Source organism: Stenella coeruleoalba (assembly GCF_951394435.1).
Source record: "Stenella coeruleoalba genome assembly, chromosome: 17".
NCBI classification, from domain to species: Eukaryota; Metazoa; Chordata; class Mammalia; order Artiodactyla; family Delphinidae; genus Stenella; species Stenella coeruleoalba.
Window position 1 is genome coordinate 40,404,608 of NC_137163.1, and position 25,769 is coordinate 40,430,376.

General features: G+C 41.1%; 2 protein-coding genes across 2 annotated transcripts in view; one reads left to right on the top strand and one right to left on the bottom strand.

Annotated features, from left to right (window-relative positions):
• Positions 1-11,853: 11,853 nt before the first annotated feature.
• Positions 11,854-25,674, top strand: CCNE2 (cyclin E2; the record flags this gene model as incomplete). The annotated part of the gene is made up of 11 exons (XM_079902400.1): positions 11,854-11,936; positions 12,905-13,001; positions 13,089-13,142; positions 14,078-14,229; positions 15,456-15,591; positions 17,775-17,921; positions 19,203-19,298; positions 20,796-20,930; positions 22,894-23,005; positions 23,759-23,916; positions 24,558-25,674. 11 exons carry the CDS (start codon positions 11,854-11,856, stop codon positions 24,669-24,671), a joined length of 1,284 nt encoding a protein of 427 aa, XP_079758526.1. The 3' UTR covers positions 24,672-25,674.
• Positions 12,152-25,769, bottom strand: part of INTS8 (integrator complex subunit 8) — a 65,140-nt gene continuing 51,522 nt past the window's right edge. Inside the window, exon 28 of the mRNA XM_079902000.1 lies at positions 12,152-12,781. The gene's annotated coding sequence lies outside the window, so the exon portion shown is untranslated. The remainder of the gene's footprint in view (positions 12,782-25,769) is intronic.

A 25,769-nucleotide genomic window follows, 5' to 3' on the forward strand; every position in this document is an offset into this window, starting at 1 on the left:
GAACACAGTAAGGTGTATTTGTTAGGAGTCTTTCAGTTGCACTTAATCTAATCTAAACTGTGATCGACTGGCTTATGTCACCAGGAACCTCAGGGTGGATCCAGGACTTAAAGAAGGAAACTCTCTCTCTCTCTCTGTGTATCACCATATCCTTTAATTTTGCAGATGGTGTGTTCCTCCAGATGAATATTCTTTGACACAGTGACACCTGAGGCAAGAGGCAGGCTTCCCAGCTAGCTTTAGTAGAAGGAAGTCAGGGAGGGACTCTGGCCCTACTTGGACCATTCGGCTTTCCCTGAAACTGTTGCCCAGGGAAGGGGCACCATGATAAATAAGCTGGGTTTATGCATCTAACCCTGTTGATGGGTGGTAGAGAAAGGGAGAAATACATGCTGTGTCACCAAAAACAATGGCTACCATAAAGAAGCCCCTGAAGGGAACACTGCAATTGTGGAAAACAGCTAGAACACAGAGGAAGGAACGTGCATGGTGAGTTCCTGGGATGGTGGGAGATTAGTCTGGCTGGAGCCGTGGTCACACCTAAGAACAGGGAGAAAAACCAAGGTCAGCCTGTGGAAGGCTTCGAATGCCTGGCTAAGGACTCTAGGTCAGCCTGATGGATACGTGGTGACAGCTTTGTTCAGAATCTTTCCAATTTTCCTGAAAATCACTCAGAGCAATAAGAACAAAGGTATGAAACGCCTACATGCTTACATCTTCAGTAAAACAAGGAAGTGAGAAATTTCACAAACTTCATATGGTGTGTAGCATCACCCTCCCTCCCCGAACCAGCACAGGAAACCATACGTGCGGTTTAGCAGGTGCCTCAGGGAAGACCAGAAATGGCACAAGAGTCCAGAGGGTGGAGGTACCGCAATTCTCAGCAAAAATTCAACTCAGGAGAGTTCTCAGCCTGGGTGGGAATAGATGTGAGCAGGATTAAGAAGGAAGAGGGCAGGAATACTGGGAGAGGAAGAAATTAATCCATAAGTGCCTGGAGGACCCACGGGTGCAGCTTAGGAAAAAGAGGAGAGCAGGCTGGCAGGAAGGGGCAGAATGACTGGAAACCAGTGGCTGGGGGAGCAACTAGGGGAGCTCCAGACTAGTTGTAGGAGCTCAGCTGAGCCAGGTTAGAATCCTAAACTGAGAGGAGGTCCCGTTACAGGTAGGTGCCGTAAAGTAAAGTACACACCCCCATACCGAGAGAAGGAAGCCTTGAGCTGAGAAATGAGGAAAGCTCCCTTGCTCCTATCATGGGATTCTCTTGCCAATAGTTGTTTTAGAAAAATCCAACTCATTCCAAAATGATAAAAACTTATAACTCGAGCTTCCCTGGTGGCGCAGTGGTCGAGAGTCTGCCTGACGATGGAGGGGACACGGGTTCGTGCCCCGGTCCGGGAAGATCCCACATGCCGCGGAGCGGCTGGGCCCGTGAGCCAAGCCCGCTGAGCCTGCGCGTCCGCAGCCTGTGCTCCGCAACGGGAGAGGCCACAACAGCGAGAGGCCCGCGTACAGCAAAAACAAAAACAGAAACAAAAAAAAAACTTATAACTCAACATCCAATCAAAGGTATTGTAAGAAAAACATCCATACAAATGTACCGTCAGAAGAAAATCTGAAAAGGGGTAACAAAACTTCCCTGCAGACTAAGAAAACTCATCAGAGAAATGTGGCCACAAAGCAGAAGAAAATTTTAACCCAACATCCTATTATGAATTTCGAAAATGTAACGAGGCAGTGGCAGCTATGCAGGGAGCTAACAAAGCAGAAATAACTCAAGGAAGGGACAGTCAGGTCAAGGAACGGAAGGTGACAGACAAGAGGAGGACAGGGAACAGAAATGGGTAGATTGACTAAATAAGTGTAAGAAAAATAAATACAAAACATTTCAGACACAAAAACCAAATTACAAGAAACACAAGAGAGAGGAGACACCACTCTAAGGGACACCATGGAAGATAAAAAGAATAGAAATAAAAGTGAAGAAGATAAAATGGGAATGAATAAAAGTCATTAGAGAGGGAGTGATAGGGAAGACAGGCAAAGGAAATAACACAAATGTAACGTCAGAGCTCCTGAAGAAAAAACCCCCAAACAATGGAACAGAACAGATATTTTAAAATAAACTCAATTTTAAGTAGGGTTTGGAACTGGGATTGGAGGGAGAGCTAGGTCCAGGTCACAGACCTAAATTTAGGAGCGAGGTGGGGAAGGCAGGTCTGGAAGTCATGTGCAAGGCTGCGGTAACCGGGAGCAGGTCAGGGTGCTGTCTGCCCGGCCGTCCTACCTGGGGTCTCTCGGGGAGCTTCCCCTGAACCGTGGCAGCCGCGTGAGTGAGACAGAGTGGGAGTGAGCAGCTCTGCTCCCACAACCGGGCTCAGCCCAGTCTCCACCACCTGCAGAAGCAGAGGGCAGGGGCAGCACCTTAGATAAGGTGAACCAAAAACTACAGAGATTAATATAAGGAACATGTATCTAGCACCCAACTTTATAAAATCTTAACCTTTTACCATATTTGCTTCAGATGTTGGTTTTTTTTTTGCTTCAGATGTTTTTAAGGAAATACAACTTTACAGATATAGTTGAAGCCAATCATGAACCCCTCTGATCCCATTCATCTCTCCAACCCCCACCTGAGATCCCACTATCCTGAAACTGATTATTTTTGCAAAGCTTGCTTTTATGCTATTACTGCATAAGTATCCATAACTATATATAATATTTCTTTCACAAGCTTTCAAATTTTATATAAAGGCATCATACTGAATGTTTTGATCTAAAAGATGCCCCCCCCAAAAATTATGTTTTTGAAATTTATCCATGTTGATACATGTGGCTCTACTTGATTTTAACCATAGCACAGCATTCCATAACATGAATACACCACAATGTATTTATGCATTCTTCTGTTGATGGGCCTTTGGAAAAGGTCTGACAGTTATCTTATAAAACTAAAGCATATACCTACCCTAATGACCCAGCAATTCCCCTCTTAGGTATTACCCAAAAGAAATGAATATGCTTGTCCACAAAAAAGAAAGAAGCCAGACACAAAAGAGTGTATACGTGAGATTCCATTTATCCATATATATTTATATATATGTATATATATAAATATTCCCTAGTACAGAACTAGTAAAACCAATCTATGGTGGAAAAAATCAGAATAGTGGCTGCCTCTAGGAAGATGGAAATGGGAATTCACAGGGAAAGGAAACTTTCTGGAAGTGACAGTAATGTTCTCTAATTTGTCAGGAGTTTGGGTTACACAAGTGTATCTGTTAAGAATGTATACTTAGTGAGAGGGAGGGAGACGCAAGAGGGAAGAGATATGGGAACATATGTATACATATAACTGATTCATTTTGTTGTAAAGCAGAAACTAACACACCATTGTAAAGCAATTATACTCCAATAAAGATGTTAAAAAAAAAGAATGTATACTTAATATTTGTACTTTTCATTGAAATTTTACCTCAAAGGAAAAAAAAACTAAACAAATACTGAACAATAGAGAAAAGACAGTCTCTTCAATAAATGGTTCTGGGAAAACTGAACAGTCACATGTAAAAGAATGAAATTAGAACATTTTCTCACACTGTATACAAAAATAAACTCAAAATGGACTAAAGACCTAAATGTAAGACCTGAAACCGTAAAACTCCTATAACAGAACATAGGCAGAACGCTCTTTAACAATAAACTGCAGCATTTTTTTTTTGACCTCTCTCTTAAGGCAAAAAAAAAAAAGCAAAAACATACAAAAGAGACCTAATTAAGCTTAAAAGCTTTTGCACAGCAAAGGAAACCATCAACAAAATGAAAAGACAACCTACTGAATGGGAGAAAATATTTGCAAATGATGTGACCGATAAGCAGTTAATATCCAAAATATATAAATAGCTCTTACAACTCAATATCAAAAAAAAAAAAATTTTAAAAATGGGCAGAAGACTGAAAAGACACTTTTCCAAAGAAGATAGACAGATGGCCAACAGGCACATGAAAAGATGTTCAACATCGCTAATCATCAGAGAAATGCAAATCAAAATCACAATGAGATATCAACTCACACCTGTCAGAATAGCTGTCATCAAAAAGTCTACAAATAACAAATGTTGGTGAGGATGTGGAGAAAAGGGAAACCTCCTACACTGTTGGTGGGAATGTAAACTGGTGCAGCCACTATGGAAAACAGCGTGGAGTTTCCTTAAAAAACTGAAAATAGAACTACCATATGATCTGGCAATTCCACTGCTGGGTACATACCCAAAGAAAAAGAAAACACTAATTCAAAAAGGTACATGCAACCCAACGTTCATAGCAGCGTTATTTACAATAGCCAAGATATGGAAGCAACCTAAGTGCCCATCAACAGATGAATGGATGAAGAAGATGTGTGTGTATTATATATATATATATATATATATATATATATACACAATGGAATACTACTCAGCCATAAAAATGAATGAGTTGTGCCATTTGCAACAATGTGGATAGACCTAGAGGGTACTATGCTTAGTGAAATAAGTCAGAGAAAGACAAATACTGTATTTTATCATTTATATGTGGAATCTAAAAAATAAAACAAATGAATATAACAAGATAGAAATGGACTCACAGATACAGAGAACAAATTAGTAGTTACCTGTGGGGAGAGGGAAGAGGAGAGGAAACTACTATGTATGAAATAAATAAATACAGGGATATATTTTACAGTACAGGGAATATAACCAAGACTTTATAATAACTTTAAATAAGCTATACAAATATTGAATCACTATGTTGTATACCTGAAACTAATATTATAAATCAACTCTACTTCAATTAAAAAAAAACAAAACAAATATTGAAGTCTGTTAATGGGTAAGTGTATTGATAACCCCAACTTTTTTTTTTTTTGGAAATGCATCAAAAAATAAAATGGAATGATGGCTAGAAGAGGGATGGATAGATGGAGAGATCAAGCATAGCAAAATGTTGATGAAATTTAGGTAGTGAGTATATGGGTGCCCATGATAAAACCCTTTCAATTTTGCTGAACATTTAAAATTTTTATAATAAAAATTTCCCCGTACATTTTTAACATTTAACTTGTCAAAAACCGACTCTTGACTTCATCCTGCCCTAAAGCCACTTTTCCCTTCATGTTCCCCGTTCCAATAAGTGACAAACGTTCATCTAGGTGCTCACCTTTGGGTTGTCTCCATCCCACACATCTTATCCATCACTACATCCTTTCAGCTCTACCTTCAACATATGTTCTGAATGCAACCCTGCAACCATGCCCTGTTCCAAGCTACCACAGTCTTCCACCTGGACCGACTGGTCTACTAAGTGGTCGCCGTGCTTCTACCATCCCCGTTAGAATTTATTCTCCGTACAGCAGTCACGCTGATCATTTTAAAACGCTTCCTCCTGCTACCTCTTCTCCCACTCTGTCCCTTGCACACTCCATTCCAGCCATCCTGACCTCCTTGTTGTCCATTAACTATGCCAAGCTTCCCCTGCTTGGAATGTTCTTCCTCCGCATCCGCACGGCTTGTTCTCTCACTGCACAGCCTCTCTGCTCAGCTGTCACACCAGAGAGGTCCCTGAACATCTATCTAATATAGTACTCCGCATCACTTCCCTTACGCTGCCTGTATTTTTCCTCTGAGTTCTTATTACTATCTGACATGTTTGTTTTCTATGCCCCGCCCCCCCATACTAGAATTAAGCTCCGAAGGGACAGGAATTTTTGTTTACCTTATTACATATTATGTCCTAGTGTTTGCTGAATTAATGAATGCACCAGGTAAAATAGCACCTCCTCTTCGCGTCCATCCCATATCCCTCCCTACCCCCTACAGCTTAAGTAGTCCCCTCTCTCCTGTTAGAATATTTTACCTTTTCCATAGTGCTCATTGATAGTTATTTGTTACACATCTGTTCTCCGTCCCCCACACCAACAGAATGTAAGCTCTTGTGGACTGTCCACGCCCTGCAGTTAACGACAACAGCGCCTGGCCCAGAGCAGGCTGAGCCAACCAGCGCCCCCCCTGCCTGTTTCAACCTCCACCCGGAGCTTCTGGATTTCCAACGCTGCCGTTTAGCCCTGTTCTTTCTTCGCACGGTGGCCTGCCATGAACCCTGTGGGGGGGCTGGACCAATCGTCTTTAGGGTGCCCTCTAGCTCTCACACCCTACGATGCCTTCCTTCTCAAGGGCCTCCCTCTGAGATGGCGGTCAAGGGCAGCTGCCGCAGAGCCAGCGCTCTCGGCCTAGTCTCCGTGGTGCTTCTGCAGCTTCCGAGGCCGGGAACAGTTCCGCCTCTAGAGGGCAGAGCTCAGCCGCGGCCCTGCTGGCCCGCCAAGGTGCCAGCTGCAAAGCTCTTTCAACGGACCGGTTACTGGAGTCTAGTTAGGAGGGCCGCCCCCAGCGAGCACACCTCTACTGCCCCCGCCACTCATCCCACAAAGGGCGCTGTGGTCAGCCAGGCCCCAGGCCCGGCGTGAGGGTCCCAGCGACGGAGGCGGCCCCCGCCCCCAGGAGCTCCCAGCAGCCTGGGAAGGGCAGTGGTGGCGGCAAGAACGAGAGGAGCGCGTTGGAAAGGGTGTAGAGAAGAGCCCTCCCTCGTGCAGGGCAGGACAGCTTCTACAGAAGGCATATTTGCGTATTAACAGATACCTGGGAGGTAGCTAGGGAAGACAGTGGAGGTGGTGAGGAGAGGTACAGGGGCAAAGGCCAGAAGTGAGAAGGCAGGGATGTGCAGAACAGCACCCAGGTGGACTTCCCGGGTTCGAGAGGCTCTGTGTGTTAAGTTAGGGTCTTTGGCCTTTAACCCAAAGTGATCCACAACAGGCCGGTGGCTGCGTGGGCAGATCTGTGCTTTAGAAAGAGAGCTTGGGAGATACACTGTAAGGCAGAACTGAAGGGGCAACACACGTCAGGAAAACCAGTTAGGAGATTACTGCACTAGTTGAGAGAACGGAGTCCTGAACTAAGGCAGAGGAAAAAAAGAGAATTGGGGAATGATGTGATGGTAACTGGGGGCAGCACAGCGAGGGGGGGCGGGGGGCTGGAGCCAGACTCTACTATGGGACTCAGGTAAATTACGTTTGTGCCTTGGCTTCCTCATCTGTAGAGTGGGAGTGGCAGTAACAGTACCTGGCTCACAGTGGTGGAGGATTACAGGAGTCAGTACAATGTAAAAGCTCAGAGTAGAGCTTCACAGCATCTTACCCAGGAAGTGCTAACCGTAATTATGGAGCTCAGAAAAAAGGAGAAAGGAATGCCTAAGATGACTCCCAGCACTCTGGTTTGGAAACTAGGTCTGCAGTTCTCAAAGTGTGTTCCATGGATGTCTGGGGGTCTCAAAGACCCTTTCAGGGGGATCAAAAGGTCACAACTATTTTCACAAGAAAATTAAGACATCTGTGTTTTTCACTGTGTTAATGTTTGCTCTGATGACGAAAGTGCAATGGTATTTAAAACTGTTGGTGCCCTAGCACAGATCAAGGCAGCGGCACCAAACTACACTGGGAGTCATTGTACCACCACTTGCCATGTGAATCATGAAGCCAGTTTACTGAAGAATGTCCTTGATGAGGCAATAAAAGGAACAGTCTGATGGGCAATCCAGTATTAAAATTTGGAAGGATTTTTCTCCTATAGCTGTGTTTTGGCTAATAGGGATAATAAGCAAGTCTAATCAAATGGGGGGAAAAGTTTTATTCCTCTCCTATTACGTGAGAAATGCTGATTATCATTTAGCCACATTCATTTTTAACTTCAAATCAGCCCTCTAACAATAAACAGGTATTACCCTGACCAAAGGTAGAACAACGTGAGCAACAAGATGAAGATATAAATAAATCATTGAATGACTTAATAAACGGCGGAGAAGAGACAAATCTCACACACAGAAGAATTCCAAATAAATTATGTAGATATTTCACCCTAAAGGAGGGGGAGCATAACATTCCACTCATTAGGAGTGGGCTGCACACAGTGACTTCCTTCCAAAGAGTAGGTATAGTATGGAAAGGGTAGGGGATGGGGGGCGACTTTACAATGGAGAAACCTGACAAACACTACCAGGTGATCAAGGTCAACGTCAGCAGCCATAAACCATGATGACCGCATGGACTTTTGATATGATGTGATGAAAATGACACTTTACCTCTGTGATCTTCTTCCTCCAAACCCATAACCATCTAACCATGAGAAAAACTTCGGATAAATTCCCCTAGAAAGGTATCCTACAAAATATTAATATTTGACCAGTACTCCTCAAAACTGTCAATATCATCAAAAACAAGGAGAGTCTGAGTGAGAAACTGTCACAGCCAAGAGGAACCTTAAGGAGACATGACTTCTAAATCTGGTACTGTATCCTGCCGCAGTAAAAAGACATTAGGGTAAAACTAAGGAAATCTGAATGATATATGGACTTTAATAATTATTATTAGCTTTGCATTATAATAATATAATGCATCGACATTGGTTCATATGGTAACAAATGCACCCCACTGTCAATAATGGGGGAACTGTGCTGTGGTGGGGAAGGTAGAGGACTACATAGAAGCTCTGTTCTACCTGCTCAATTCTTCTGTAAATCTAAAACTTTTCTAAAAAACAGTTTATTAATTTAAAAAATCCTAACATTAATTGGGAATAATTTTCATCCATCACTCTAACCTTACAGAATTAAAGTTCTATAATGGGATATCCTATCCATAATTCAATTCAGTATTTACCAAGGTCCTATTATGTATGCATGCCTCTGAACTGGTGGGTACTGGCTATAAAAAATATGAACAAAACAAGGTCCAGGGCCTAGTTGGAGATAAAAGACATTTTATTTGGTAATTATTGTCTGGGAGGTGAGCATGACTGAAAAGCACAGAGAAAGAGGTCTGGGAAGGCTTCACAGAGAAGGTATGGCACAGAAAAGGTGCAGAGACAAGAAATAACTGGGCTGGGCCTGATTTATTTTTTAAAAATCTGTCCTTCTAAGAATCTTTTTTTTTTTCTTTTTCCTGAAAATGAGAGCACTGTAGAGGCCAATACTTTATTTACCATGGTGTTTTAACTTTGCATCTTCAATGGAGAAAGTATACTTTAGAAAATGCCAAAGTTTCTAAAATTATTACAAGTATAAAGGGATTTCAAAGTAAGTGAATTTTAAAACTGGGATGAGTAGAAGAGGGAGCTAAAAATGAACATATACAAATATGAAACAAAGACAACATATTGAAAGATGATACCTAAAATAGGTACCCAGAAGGACAACTACAAGAACAAAACTCTGGGAAACAGCAATTTCATAATTCAGCTTCCTGTTTTATTCAGGATCCTTAAAACTACTTCTTAATCTCTATGGGTATAAATTAATAAGGGGGGTGGATAAGAGAGTGAAGATAGCACTTGGCATCTGCTCTATGACAGGTACACATGCAAGAGAGGGTCTCTATACACACTATAAAATTTAATCTTTGAAACAACCCTTGAAACGAGTGTCTTATCTTTTCTAGAGGAAACGCATGCTCAGAGGGATCCAATAACTTATAGCCAGAGCAAGATGGGAAGTTCCCTCCATCTGAAAGGTAAGCACATGTTCTTTTTAGTCCCAGTTGACCAGTGACCAGGTACCTGTAATACGGCAGAATTCACTCTGTCCGTTTCCACACAAAGCAGTCTTAGGATTGTTTTTAATTTCTCCTTTACTAGGATTGCACCCTGTTCATTTCATAGTCAACGGCATTCTCCAAAGAACACTTCTAATCACGGTGTCTCAGTTACAAGTAATCTACTAGTCGGCCCAGTGATGGGCATCAACACTGTAAGCTTGGTTTTCGGTTTGACTACCAAATTCATTCATGGAGGCCACCAGTTTTGCTTATGTTCAGGTCACCCGCGCTTGCTGGAAAGCCTCCCATTTCTTATTATCACGGTGTTAGCTCTCTAAGCTTTACACCGGAACAGCACGGCGTTTTGAGGTGACTACAAAAAAGAGCCAATTCACCCCTCCGAGAAAGCCGTCAAAGCATCATAAATAGTATGACGTTTCTTGGGACTGACAAGATTCTGGGTCTTTTCTGATTCCATGTCACCTTGAGCAAGACTCTTATTTCCTCATGCGTAAATTTGGGAGAAAATTACTTTGCTGGTGCCTCGAGACTGTGGAGGGAAAATCTTGAAAGAGGACTTTGCCCAAAGAGCACTCGTTATTTCTAGGCTCTGAGCCCCGCACGGGCGGCGCGACACAAAAGCGCAGGGCGGGGACCCCGGGACGGTCCCCCCGCCGCCTCCTGGTGCATCTCGGGAAGGGCTCCCGCCTGGGCCGCAACGCCGGGTCGGCGCAGGCGGCCCGGTTTCCCCGGCCTCTCCCAGCGGCTCACTCGAGTCAGGGCAGAGAGACAAACACGGCCTGCCCGCTTCCGGCCCGAGCTGCCGCGGGTTCAAGGAAGCCTCCGCAAGCCTCCTCCGCCCCGGGGGTCTTTGTTCCCGCCGACGTCCCCCAGCCCCACTGCTCCCGCCGCAAACCCAGTTTGCGGAGTATCAACGGCATGGAGATGTCCAACCTTGGTGCGCACTGGAGCGGGGCGTTAGTAGAGGCAGCGAGGGAACCCAAATTTTGGATACGGGGGAAGAGGAGGGAAACGCGTCGGACCGCCTCCTCCCATTACAGCTCGGAGGCGGTCGGCTCCCTCCCGCGCTGACGGCTCGCGCGGGCTCTGCAGGGCGCGCTGGCGGCGGCGGCGGCGGGGCGGGATCCGAGCCTGCACGTGGTGGGACCGTTCTCCCCGCCCGGCGTGACCCCCGGAGAGCCACTGTTCTCTGGCGGAAGGGGCAGTGCCACCCTCGGCCCCGCTCCGGAGAGATGTTTACCCTTGGGGGCCCCAGAATTGGAGGTTGAGAGGAGAGAGGGAGCGCGCGGCTTGGCGCGAGCGTTTCCTGCGCTGGAACTGCTGAGTGGGAAGCCGCCAGGCAGTGGCAGGGCGGCGGGGTGCGGATGACCCACCCACGGGGAGGGTAACCGGCTCGGCGGAGAAGAGAGCGGGAAAACAGGGTTGATACGTACCTCGGTCGGCGGGCTGGAGCAAAGTGCACGACAGGCATCCCTGAGCATGGCTGCCCTGGGGTGCCACAGCCGGCTGCCGGTGGTCCCAGGGGACTAGGTGGCGCGCGGGAACACACATGGCCAGCCGCGCGCCCGGCTGTGTTTACGTTCTGCAGCCGCTCCACGTTGTGCTGCAGTCCTCGCCTCCCATTGGCCAGCTCGCCAGCCAACGCTGCGCTCCTCCCGCAGGGGCGGTGGTCCCCGAGTCTCTTCAGAAAACCCGGGTTCTTGGAGGCCTAGGCGGGACAGCCAGGGTGCGCCAAGGCATGGCCACTTCCTAGCCACGCTATGCTCGCCCGAGCCGCCTCCACCTGGCCGTACGCCGGGGCCGGGCCGCGGCCTGACACCCCCGGCGTCCGAGAGTTGAAAGAGGGAGGGGACAGAAACTACTGGCGGGAGATGAAGCCGAGCGGCGGGGAGCCGGGCTGCGGAGGAGGAGCCTCTGCGAGACTCCCTCCCGCCGCACAGGCAGGTGAAGTTCAGGTGACCGCGGACCGAGGGCTTAGGCGAGCCGGCTGTACGGCCCCTCGAGGTGGGCGGGCGCGGACTCACGGCAGGGCGCGCCGCGCGGGCCTGCGGACTGGCGCGCGGGGGAGGGGAGCGCACTGTCCGGAGGTGTCAGTCTGAGGCGCATGCGTGCGGGGCGGGCCTGGCCCGGCCTATATATTGGGTTGGCGCCGGCGCCAGCTGAGAGCCGAGCGGTAGCGGGTCTGGCGGTGAGGAGGTGCTTGGGCGTAGGGCGGGATGCGGGAGGAGAGAAAGCCCCCCCACCCCTCAGGGCCGATCCGTCCCGCGGGCGGGAGCCTAGGGGAGGAAAAGTGGGAGGGGTGAGAACTAGGCATCTGGGGGCGATGGGTCCCCGCGATCCGTCCCTGTCAGGACCCTTGGCAGGGGGCCTGGGAGGCGGCGGTGGATGGAGGGCTGCCCCTAAGTGGGAGGCCACGGAAAAGCCCCTCATTCTAGGGGCTTCACTCTGCCATCCCCATTTGGGGAGCTATCCCGCAGGAGAGAGGATGGGGGTCTGGGTCTCCTTCACGGGAAGAAAAGTTCCCCCACAAGCCCAGTTTTCCCCTTTATTAATTGAACTCCCTTTCCATCACTCCCATCCCCCATCTGTAGTCGGGGTCCCGGTGCCCCTCCAAGCGATGGGCAGGGTCCGGTGGGGCTGGGAAGGAGGGAAAGCAGACTGAAGGACGTGACACAAGTTCCCTCCGCCCCCTGCTTCCCCGCCACCGCCGCTCTCCAAATTGGCGCGGAACCGGCTTCTCCACAGTGTTTCGCCTCCACAACCCCCTCTCCCCGCGGCTCGAGCAGGATGGGAGGGGGGAAGTAGGGGCGCTGCCCAAGCCCCACTCGGGCTGTCCGGGGGAGAGACTGCAGGACGCAGAAGAGACCCATCTGCCTCCCTGCGCTTTCCGGGCGCTGAGGGTGGTTTGCAAATTTCTGAAGACGCTCTCATCCGGGCTGTTCATTTCGTTGAGGAAATGCAGGCATGTGTCCAAAAGCATGAGTCCGAAATCATGCACTAATATACTGCATAAGTCATCGTGGTAAGACGGCTCAGGTCATCTCCTGAGGGACTTAGTTATAACCTCTGAATGGCACTTGGAGAGTATGGATGACAATGTATTTGACTCTGGTTTTTCCTCTCGCCTCCAGAGGTTTCATACACCTGAAAGAAGAGAATGTCAAGACGCAGGTAACGTTATTTGTCTTGGAAATATGTTTCAGAGTTGGCTGCTGCCTTTGAAATGCGTCACTTACTAATTAAACTTCCTTTTTAAAAACCCTATAGTAGCCGTTTACAAGCTAAACAGCAGCCCCAGCCCAGTCAGACGGATTCCCCACAAGAAACCCAGATAATTCAGGCCAAGAAGAGAAAAACGGCCCAGGTGAGTTAAGGGGGGGAAAAGAGAGAGGCGAAAGAGAAAATTCCTTGCAGGGACTTTAGTTTAACAATGGCCTTTTCTATTTTCCAGGATGTCAAAAAAAGAAAAGAGGAGGTCATCAAGAAACATCAGTATGAGATTAGGGTAATGCAGAACTGGGCTAGGTTTGGGGGAAACAAATGTAGGACAAAAAAGAATAGAATTGTGTTATTGCTTTGTGATAGGAAGGTTCCTCTGACACTTTTAATGCCCCTCGAGGTCAGCAGGAAGGCGCTTGTCTTTGGGTGGTTTTTATGTCCCTGAATCCTACTACAGCTACAGAGTAAGCCTTGACGCAGCTGGTTCCTCTTTGTAAATCCCTCCCTCTAGGAGCTGCCTGGTGCACCAGGGCCCGCCTAATCTGTCCAATGGACTGCTCTTTGTTCCCTCTCTGACTATAGTGGAGAGTCTTGATGGTTGCTCCTAGGGCATAAAATAGGATGTGAGGTCACTGACAGACTGGCACCCAGCCCTTTGCCACCTATTCTTCCTATGTGTTGTACAGAAGACACTTTGGAAACAGTGGTTCTCTTTGAAACCAGCAGTGACTGGAGAAAGTGTCCTTTAAGTATTTAAGTAATTGTTTCCACTTTTAAGGTCTTGTCTTCCTGTATTTGAAAGTAGTGGAAAAGGCCTTAACGAGTGTGGGGCGGGGGTAGCTGTCTATAAAACAAGGTGCCCTGGCCACTATTGCTAAATACAGGGGAAAATTTTATAATCTTGAAAGCGATTAATATTTGACTACACACGTGTTTTGTTGTTTCTCCTCTCCCTCAGTACCTAACGTCTTGTATTTCCAGAATTGTATTTTGTATAAAACATCCTACCTGTTACTCTTTATGAAGATTGAAATGAGCTATATGGTTTATTTATAAAATATGTATGTCAGCTTAAATTAGTCAGCAATGTTAGCTAATGACGGTGTTTGGGGAAAAATGTAGACTGTTTAGAAGTATTAGCTTTCATTTATAAAAGATCCAAGACAAAAGCTGGTTTGTCTATTTCACAAAGATATTCTTTTTATTTTTTTTAAATGACAGAATTGTTGGCCACCTGTATTATCTGGGGGGATCAGTCCTTGCATTATCATTGAAACACCCCACAAAGAAATAGGAACAAGCGACTTCTCCAGATTTACAAATTACAGATTTAAAAATCTTTTCATTAATCCTTCACCTTTGCCTGATTTAAGGTAAGAAAAATTTCAGTAATTTAATGTCAAAGATTAAAATTTACTGATGTAATATATGGTGCTATTTTGAGGTATTTTTTGCTTTCATTATTAGAAAAACTTGTAGAAAAACTTTTTTTTTACTAGTCTTTAAGCATATATTATTTTATCTGACAGTAATGCTATTTGCAAATGACACGGGTATTTAAAACATTGATTCTATAACATTATTTTCACTTGCTTGCTGAAGACTGTAAGCCTTATCAGAAGAACTCAATCACTTTATTTATTTATGATTTATTTATTTTTGGCTGCGTTGGGTCTTCATTGCTGCGCGCGGGCTTTCTCTAGTTGCGGTGAGCGGGGGCTACTCTTCATTGCTGTGCACGGGCTTCTCATTGTGGTGGCTTCTCTTTGTTGCGGAGCATGGGCTCTAGGGCACACAGGCTCAGTAGTTGTGGTGCACAGGCTTAGTTGCTCCGCAGCATGTGGGATCTTCCCAGACCAGGGATCGAACCCGTGTCCCCTGCATTGGCAGGTGGATTCTTAACCACTGTGCCACCAGGGAAACCCTGAATCACATTTTTAATGGAGTTTAAATAATTTATCTAAATTGCTAACATGGAAGTATTTTAACATGTACAGCATTTTCATTTGATAGATCAGCTATTTTTCTTTCTTACCAAGCCTACTTACTAAGGTCTATACTTTTTCTAGTTAATGAATGACTAAGAGGTACAACTTACATAAAATGTGTAGTGTAATAATTTATATTTGGCTTTAATAAGCAAATTAATGGACTCATACATTTAAACTCACCAGTCTTCCTCTTCTCCATACTGTCCCACCTTAACCCCACTGTAATGTAGTGATGATCTATTTGGAGGTGATTGAGACTGTCTCTGCTGGGATCATATGCTTTAAATATTTACTTTTTTAGTGTTGCTCTTGAGAAAACATCGTTATCTTAAACAGGTGCCTTTGTAAATTATAAATAGATGGGGACTAGAAAGCACTCTTGAAATCTGTCAATTTAGATTCTCATAATCCAAGTTCTTGCTGTATAATTTCATGCTAAAGAAATGGTTTCTAAAAGTAGCAATTTTTCCTGATTTACTTTAAGAGGTTGTCCTTTCAAATTCTAATTCAAAGTTGGATTTCAGTGTTTGAAAGTTGAGTTTACTCTATGTGAAACAGGTAGCTTGTATATTATGTAGGTCACACAATTATTTTGCCCCTTTCCATAGCTGGGGATGTTCACAGGATGTTTGGCTAAACATGTTAAAAAAGGAGACCAGATATGTTCATGACAAACATTTTGAAGTTCTGCATTCTGAATTGGAACCACAGATGAGGTCAATACTTCTAGACTGGCTTTTAGAGGTACGTTCCAGCAATACAAATTTCCCTTTTTGTCTGTATGATGGAAAAACATTTAGACATAAATATGCTTTCCATGTGCCTTCATGGTATATTACCTATTGCCAGGAGCCATTCTGGGGGGCTACTCACTGTAGTTGAGGATACCAAAATGGAAAATGACTGCTTGCTAAGAGTAAAATCATGAGGACACAGCCACTAGGTCCCATACAACCCAAACCCAATTCAGAAATTGTGGTATCTGAGTATCGCTGTGTACTAGGCACTGGGCCTGGTGCCAAGGATACTCAAGATGAACAGAATTTGACAAGGTTTTGAATTTTGCTATGCAATGTAAAGAACCAGGACTAGGCTTCAGGACCCTCAGAAGTCCTTGTCTTCATCACCAAAATGAAATTATGATTTGGAATCCTAATTTCTATATCCTAAATGATAAGGAGGCTTTGAATATCCAGTAGCCCTAAGCCCTCGAGGCTCCATGTAGCTTGCTTTTGTTATCCCTCTATTCCTTTCAGAAATGAGCTGTACCATTAATCTAAAGGATTAATAGTGATCCAGAAGTCCCTAAATGCCTGTGCCCTAAATATCTGTGCCCTCTCTTGTTTAGGCCCATTCCCTTTCTCTGGATAATAATTCTGAAAGAATCTCTAAAATTATTGAAATGATTATTTATATTGATAACAAACTAATTTTACCCCAACCCCTGGATATTTGCTCTGTAGTTTCCCTGTCTTTAATATAGATAGAGACAATGAACTCCAAGGGGGAACTACCACAGGCTTTTTGGTGGAGAAACACACGGCAGAATAGATCTCAGAAGCTATCAGAAAAGTTCGTTAAGACTGCAAACTGTTGTCCTTTTGAGTCAGGTCATCTTAGTCCTTATTCTGACTAGAAGGGAAGATTATGTTTCAATCGTGTGTACGACTTTTCTGAATATCTAATGATCATAGATGCAACTTAAGCACAATTATGTTGATGTTATTTTATTTTGCCTTTTTATGTTACATTGATTTTTATTTAGTGGTTGTCTATCAAATTTATCCCTATTTTCCCTTAAATATATGATTATATATACAAAACCAAATATAATAAATCAAATCCAGCAGAGCATTAAACTCTGCTTTGTCTTAGTGTTTCTTTCAACCTAGGAATGCAAAAATGGTCCAACATTTGAAAATCTATTAATAGTTTAAGGGAGAAAAATCATAAGGTTATATATCATAGATGTGAAAGATATTTTTTGAAATTCAGTATACATTCCTGATTTTTTAATATGCAATAAACTAGGGATAGATTTCCTTAACACATTAACTGTTTATTAGTATGTCTGTCCCTCTGTTTCCTCCCTACTTCATGAAGTTATTTTGAGAATTAAAAGCTTTCCCTATATTAAGTGTGGAAATGACAGATACTACTTATTATTAATAACAATAGTGAAACATTAGGGGAATCCCATTATAGTCAGAAACAAGAAATAAGATAAAAATTTTGTCAATCACCATTGTTATTCATTCAGTTTTCTTCTATAATTCTTAAATGATGTAAGAACATTGAAAGGAACAGAGTTGTCATTTTGTAGTTAAATGTATATCTAGAATGATGAAGAGAATCAGTTGGAACTATGAGAGTATAAACTAAGCATAAAAACTTACCCATTTGGCATCAATAAAAATTAGATGACATATATACACTATTGACACTATGAATAAGATAGATCTAACTAATGAGAACCTACTGTATAGCCAAGGGAACTCTACTCAATGCTCTGTGGTGACCTAAATGGGAAGAAAATCCAAAAAAGAGGGGATATATGTATACATAAAGCTGATTCACTTTGCTGTACAGTAGAAACTAACACAACATTGTAAAGCAACTATACTCCAATAAAAATTAATTTAAAAAACATTAGAAGCTTAATAGGAAAAAAGTACTCAGCCATAGTCAGCAAGTGTAAATGTATCTGGGAATAAACACAGTAAGTCTATGTGAAAAAAACCTATAAAACTAAGAGGACTGTAGTAGGTTTATTCTATTAGCACATGTTAATTTTTCCCCCATTTTAGCTTTGGTATCCTAAAAAGCAAGTTGGACTTCAGAAAGTGTTCTGAAATCTGGTATGCTAAGAGGTAACTTTCTAATTTGGAGAAACTAATGGAATAATATTTAAATGGATTCTTCTCTAGGTGTGTGAAGTATACACACTTCATAGGGAAACATTTTATCTTGCGCAAGACTTTTTTGATAGATTTATGTTGACACAAAAGGATATAAATAAAAATATGCTTCAACTCATTGGAATTACCTCATTATTCATTGCTTCCAAACTTGAGGTAAGTTCTCAAAGTTTATCCATGGATATATTTACCGCAAACTTTTTTTGTCTTAACCAATGCATTAATCCCAGAGAATACTATGTACCACTTTTGATATGTTAATCCTTAGGAAAGATGAGTGAGTTTTTTCCAATACATTTTCTGAACACTATGATTTGGGTGGAAGGATAATTATCATGGTTCCCTTCAAAGTATCTGAGCCTATTATAAGTCCCTGGTTTGATTCTAGAACTAGTATCTAGGTGAAATGTTCCACGGCTAACTGTGCCAAACAAAATGACCAACGCTGTCTCTCTATACCTAGTCATAGCACTTGGATTCAATAAAATGGTCTCTGAAACCTAATTAACCAATCAAATGCAATAAATGCTATTAGGTTAGAATAATGGTCTATATCCAGCCTAGTACTTTTATATCTGATGATGGTGCTAGGATAGAAGGAAACACCTTTCCTGCCTGAGATTTTCCTTCACACGATCTCAATCTACTTTTCTTAAATTCAACACATAAGGATATCGTTAGTACCTTCATCTGAAATTTTTGAAGCCTGTATTGTTTTGAGGGTAGAAGAGGGACTGTGAATCATGCATTAATTTCCTTAAGTGTATTTTTCTCCTCTTCCACATTTTTCTTTTGAGCCTTAAGGGCTATCCCCAAATTCTGCCAAATTTGATGAATAAGTTTGTATTCAGTATATCCTTACCTGAAATCACATGGTGTGTTTCAGATACCTTTCTAGACTGAAATCTTGATCTTTAGCCTGTTCTCATCTGTGGCAACATCTCTTCTACTCCTCTGGTCATTCTAGTTGTTATTCTCTGAACTGTTAAGACAGACCTGTCATCAACGAAACTGCACAAATTATTGTTTGAATAACCATACTTTTGTACTAGGATAAAGTTAATGTTTGCAATTTCTAGACCTTATTTGTTGAGTATCTTGTTTTAGTGTGATATACTAGGCAATCCTAAAACAAGTTTGGCTTTTCGTTTTAACCAGTCACTGAAATGACTGGTTAAAATAGTCTAATTGTTTATTAACTAAGATTCAAAATCAGTTCTATAAAAATGTTTCAATCAATATAGTTGGCTAATTTAGATACCCAGGTATGAAAAATACCTTTAAAGGTAAGGTTGCTTTGGCTATCGCAGAATTATTTTATTAAGATTTATAATCATTTTGTCCTTTAAAAATGAAGCCTAGATTGGTTTGTATATAATTCTTTTGTTTTAATCTCACTCTCAACTGTGCTTGATACTAATTAAATCTATTTTAAAGGAAATCTACGCTCCTAAGCTGCAAGAGTTTGCTTATGTCACTGATGGTGCTTGCAGTGAAGAGGATATCTTAAGGATGGAACTCATTATATTAAAGGTAATAATATATCTTTATTATTTCTAGTTGCAATTTAATAACTGTAATTTACTAAACTCAAAGACTACAATGTTAAGTAGTCAAAACTGAGATTTTAGTATTAGGATCCAGTTCTAAGATGGGAGGGGAATTTGCTTAACCTGTAAACTCTATTTTTCTGTATCTTTCAATTCTCCTATATTGAGAATATTATTTCTTAATTTAAAAGTGTTTAACAACACTTTCGAAACTTATACATAGTTACCACATCATGTGTATATAAATGAATTCCAACAGTGATTCTCAAATCTTAGTTCTGATTTTCCACTTCTTCCAGCAGGTGGAGAATGAGAATTATTTCACTGCCTTTTTTCTTTTCTATATGCATGGGAAAGGCTTTTAATAGAAGGGTAGAGGAAAGAAGCATTAAGATGTTTAATTGGAATTATACTCCAATAAAGATGTTAAAAAACAAACAAAAAAAAGAAAGTAAAGAGCTAGTTGAAAAAAAAAGATGTTTAATTGGGCCTTGAATTAGAGATTAAAGGGTGAATGTTAGCTACTAGAAAGTATGTTATGAAATTTGAGCATCCTGGTTTTATAAATAGGACACAAGAAAACACAATCAATATGACTTTCATTTACAAGATTATCTATAAACTATATACATTATAATATAAATTTGTTATGTTTATAAACATTCAGATTGATAGCTCTGTAAGAATGGGATCTTGTTGACATGCTGATATTGTTCTTTTTAAAAGAAATTTTTTTATTGAAATATACTTGATTTTCAATGTTGTGTTAGTTTTAGGTGTACAGCAAAGTGATTCAGTTTTATATATATATTTTTTCAGATTCTTTTCCATTATAGGGTATTATAAGACATTGAATATAGTTCTAATATGTTCTAGTAACAAAGTTATCCAGATTCAGACCTGAAGTATAGTATAAGGAGGATATATAATGGGAAGATGAAATCCTCTGGGTGGTCCTACAGGCATTAAGACTCTCTGTTCTCTCCTAATTATTTTTGACTTCTTATAAATGGTAAAGTCCCAGGGCTTCATGGAGAGAATCATAAATTAGGATTTGTCTTTTTTTTAGCTTTTACATGTTGAACAGAAGCCATTATAGATCACATAAAGAAAAAGTGTAGAATCAGTTCTTCGGAGATCTGAATGGAATTAGCTGTGGAGTTATTGAATAAAATTAAAAGGGCAGTTTCAATAAAGAATACGTTTGGAAGATGAGGGGCTGCAAGAAATGAGAAAAGTAGGAATGAAAAATAGGTCCAAGGAACTTTGTCAATGAAGATAACTAGAGAATAATAAAGGGGTCTGTATCAATAATAGACTAAAACACAAGCAGCTTTAGATTGTGAGGTATCTATAGTTATGAAAATAGAAGAAATATGCCCAAAGCAAAAAGTTTCTTAAATGACTATTTAAGGAAGTACCTGTATAATGTGGTATATATACCTACATTTATTAACAGGCATTTTAATTTCATTAACAGGCTTTAAAATGGGAACTTTGTCCTGTAACAGTCATCTCCTGGCTAAATCTCTTCCTCCAAGTTGATGCTCTTAAAGATGCTCCTAAAGTTCTTCTACCTCAGTATTCTCAGGAAAAGTTCATTCAGATAGCTCAGGTATTGATATTTTTATTGAATATTTGCTAATGTTTTTAATTACAGGTTTTGTTTAGGGTATTTATAGTGCTAAATAGGCTACACAACAAAATGACAGCATACTGAATTAAATCATTCCTTAATTGACTAGAACAAAACTTCTGATGCATAAAATTCTGTCCCCAGTATTTACATTGCTTACTGAAAATTCTAGAAAACAGAGTTTTAAAACTTGCATTTAAATATATTATGAGCACTTTTTACTCTTTAGGAGTATGAGGTAGAGAGTTAAATACCTCTTTTTTTTTTTTTTTTTTTTTTTTTTGCGGTACGCGGGCCTCTCACTGTTGTGGCCTCTCCCGTTGTGGAGCACAGGCTCCGGATGCGCAGGCTCAGCGGCCATGGCTCACGGGCCCAGCCGCTCCGCGGCACGTGAGATCTTCCCGGACCGGGGCACGAACCCGTGTCGCCTGCATCGGCAGGCAGACTCTCAACCACTGTGCCACCAGGGAAGCCCTAAATACCTCTTTTTGATGTAACATGGGGAAAGGTATTTTTCAACCAGTTGTTTTAGGTTTTATAATAGTATGAAATTATTCTGTAAAATTATCTTACACTCATATTTGAATACACAGGGAACCTATTTTATGTGTTAAAATTAAAATCACCTAATTTAGTTATAACATTATTTAAAACTTTAAGTTTAAATTAAACTTTCCTAGGCCAGTGTATAACAAATATTCTAAGAAAGTAATTACAGGAGGAGGGTACCATTCTTTCCTGCCTGCTTCTCATAAGTAGGATCTTAAGGCTGCTGTACCTGCCATATATAAGTGAAGAACACCCAGATTCTTATTCTGTGTAGGATGTGAAAATCTTACACATGGAATTGAAGAAACTGTGGTACTCTGGATGGGTTTAAGTAACCTACGTTGAAATTCAACTTGTATTTTAGTAAACTCATTATGAACACTAAAACTGGAGAACCAGTAAATATATTAGAATTGGTTCATTTTATAGAACTTTCTAATGAAGTCATATTAATTTTTTCCCTCAGATTTCCTAGCATCCCAGATTATCCTAGGCAGCTAAACGCTTTTGATAGGGCAAACCTTTGATAAGCTGATAAACAGTGTGGAAAGCTTCTAGAGGTATATAATAGTAATAATTCATTTCCAACTCCTCTACTCCTGTTTCTGTCTTCTGGACCCATGGGGACAAAAATAAGTTTTATTTCACTGGACAGGTATCACCTCAGGCCTCTGAAATCTAACCTTTTTACATAATTTCACTGATCGTTGTTCAGATCTCTTTTTGCCTGGATTGTACTACCTCTCAACTCATCTGTTTAGAAACATGTTCCCTTCTTGTGTTTCTGCTTCACCACAGTCTAAGGGATTGTTCTTAAAATGTAATTTCCCTGATTTAAAATCTTCTAGTAAGTTCAATAATCAGTCAGAACTTTAAAGTTCTGACTTCTTAAAGACCCTTTATGATCTAACCTAGGCCATGCCTCTCCAGCAACCCCCTTTTTTTAAAATAATGAAGGAAAGATATTCCTTATGTCATATTTTTTACCTTATGTGTTCTGACTTGAGTTCCAAAAAAAAGTAATCCTTTCTCATTTATCTTCATAAATTCTGTTTCCTATACCTAGAACACTCTCTACCTCCCAGTCTTCCTGGCTACCTTGTATTTTAAGACTCATTTAAGCAGAAGTCTTCCCTGTCTTCCCCACTCTGGATCAGGTGCGCTTCCTAATAGTACACATCATGCTATATTGTAACAATCCTTTACCTGTTTATTAACAAGATTGAACTTCCTGCAGGGTGGCAGCTTATTTCTCTTTGCATCCCTGTAGTTTCAGCAATTCTTGGCATATGGCCCACATCATAAGCAATCTAAAATGTTAGCTGACTGATGTTTAGTAGTGACATGTAGTACTCATCCTTCTCCTAAATTTTTATACTTTTTCCTCTGTTAGCTTTTAGATCTGTGTATTCTTGCCATCGATTCATTAGAGTTCCAGTACAGAATACTCGCTGCTGCTGCCTTGTGCCATTTTACCTCTCGTGAAGTGGTTAAGAAAGCCTCAGGTAAGACAGTATATTTTGTTCTCTTCTTACCCATTCACAAATTTTAAAGGGACTATTTTGAACTTAGCATCCTGCTAAACAAGAATTTAAAATTTTAATGGAAAAAAGCAGTTTAGCGATTATCTTCCCTTCTATTAGAAGTACTTTCTAATCCTCAATATATATCCACAAACAAAAAATAAGGTCAAATGGAATTTAAATCCAGTTGAAGTTAGTCAATATAATTATAGCTCCGCATCAAAGAGTTCTTTGGGTTTTGACAATTTCAATTTCCTATGTAGCAGGTACTGGCTAAGAAGCTCTAAGTCTTTTTCTCCCTCAAAATAGTCACATTATAAACATATTTGAGAGTGATAGTGTGTTCTGACTTGCTAAACTTGTTTTATTTTAATTTTTTTAAAGTATAGTTGATTTACAACGTTGTGCCGATCTCTGCTGTGCAGCAAAGTGACTCAGTTATACATATAGAGACAAGCTTTTTTTATATTCTTTTCCATTATGGTTTATCACAGGATATTGAATATAGTTCTCTGTGCTATACAGTAGGACCTTGTTTATCCATCCTATATACAGTAGTTTACAGCGCTAATCCCACATAAACTCGTTGATTTTGGTTTATATTATGTGCTTGTTTTGGTTTCCTTTTTTACATGAATTTTAAATTAACTATCTTTAAATTTTGAAGCACAAGCAAATAAGTAGGCATATGTTTCTGATGTAACCTTCACATTTTTCTAACTTTTCTTTATCTAGGTTTGGAATGGGACAACATTTCTGAATGTGTAGACTGGATGGTGCCTTTTGTCAGCATAGTAACAAGTACTAGCCCAGTGAAGCTGAAGGTTTTTAAGAAGATTTCTATGGAAGACAGACACAATATACAGACACATACAAATTATCTGGCTATGCTGGTATGTTTCTTTCTTGTAGTTTTTTGGTCTTACTATTTGGTAAGTCACTGAAACTGATAGTAAGGATACTACGGAGTAATATTTCAAGCAGTTATATAAGATGGTAAGGGACAGAAAGTTCCAATGGGCACACTGATTTCAAAATGTAGAAAAGGTGGGCTTCCCTGGTGGTGCAGTGGTTGGGAGTCCACCTGCCGATGCAGGGGACACGGGTTCGTGCCCCGGTCCGGAAAGATCCCACATGCCGCGGAGCGGCTGGGCCTGTGAACCATGGCCGCTGAGCCTGCAGGTCCGGAGCCTGTGCTCCGCAACGGTAGAGGCCACAACAGTGAGAGGCCCACATACCACACAAAAAAAAAAAAAGTAGAAAAGCTAATAAAATAACTTTGAAGTCAAAGCAAGATTTATGAAGTGTCTCAAGATTAATGCCAATAGTCCAGGTAAGAGTTTTTAAAAATGCAAGTTGCAGGCAGTTGAACCTCTAAAATATGACTAATCACAGTTGCAAACACATAAAGAGAGGATTATATTAGGCCTAAGTAGCCTCAAATTAGTACACAGAAGTCTTGTTTGACTTTGTTTTACCATATCAATGCTTTATCTTAGCTGTTAATCTCTGCATGCTTTCTTCACATGTACAGGATGAAGTAAATTATATAAACACCTTCAGAAAGGGGGGACAGTTGTCACCAGTTTGCAATGGAGGCATTATGACACCACCGAAGAGCACTGAAAAACCACCAGGAAAACACTAAAGTTAACTGAGCAAACAAGTTGGAAGTGATGAAGTGCTGCGTAGCATTTCATAGAACTTAACTACTTAAGTCTTACAGGAAAATAGTGCTGTGGCTGTCCTGGCCGATTCAGAAGTTTCACTGGCATTCTCTGATTTAAAAAACCACTTAAAATTGGCACTAAGGAGGAAATTTAATTCCTATATTCGCTGTTTAAAGAAACAGCAGGACTTGTTTACAAAGATGACTTCATTCCCAACACTGACTGGATAGAAGCCAGCCATGATTCATGACAAGAATTTCTTTGATACGGTGTTACTATGTTTATCTTGATAAACTAGGAATTTCATCATTGGAGTTTTTGACTAGATAAGTGCTACCTTACAGGGTACATTAAGTGATACAGTACTTTGAATCTAGTTTTTAGATTCTCAAAATTTATAAACTCTTAACTAGTGCAATTTGGTTCTTGAAAATAAAATTTAAACTTGTTTACAAAGGTTTAGTTTTGTAATAAGGTGACTAATTTATCTATAGCTGCTGTAGCAAGCTATTATAAAACTTGAATTTTTAAAAATGGTGAACTTTAATCTGTTTGACTATGTTTATTTGCCTTGCCATAACATTTTTAACCAGTAAATCTTAGATGAACATGGTGTTTAAACTGTGCTCTAAACAGTGGGAATGCCAAAGAAATTATAAACAAGATAAATGCTGTGGCTCCTACGTGGGGCTTTGACGTATAAGTTGCTTTATAATAACTTTTTCGTACATCACAATTTGGGCGAAAAACTTAAGTACCCTTTCAAACTATTTATATGAGAAAGTCACTTTATTACTCTAAAAAAAAAATCTTTAGGGTTATCTCAATTTAGTGTGACTAAGGCTTTATTTATGTTTGCAAAACTGCTAAGGTCCTTTTTAAATTCCTACATTATGAGTTAAGGACAGTGTCAAAGTGATAAAGCTTAACACTTGACCTAAACTTGTATTTTCTTAAGGCAGAAAAGCAGTAAATGTATACGACTCCTAGAAATCTATTTATTTAAAAAAAAAAAACAAAACCTTGACATAAGAACTTGCTGTATATAGCTACTTCTACATAAATATTTTAGTTTT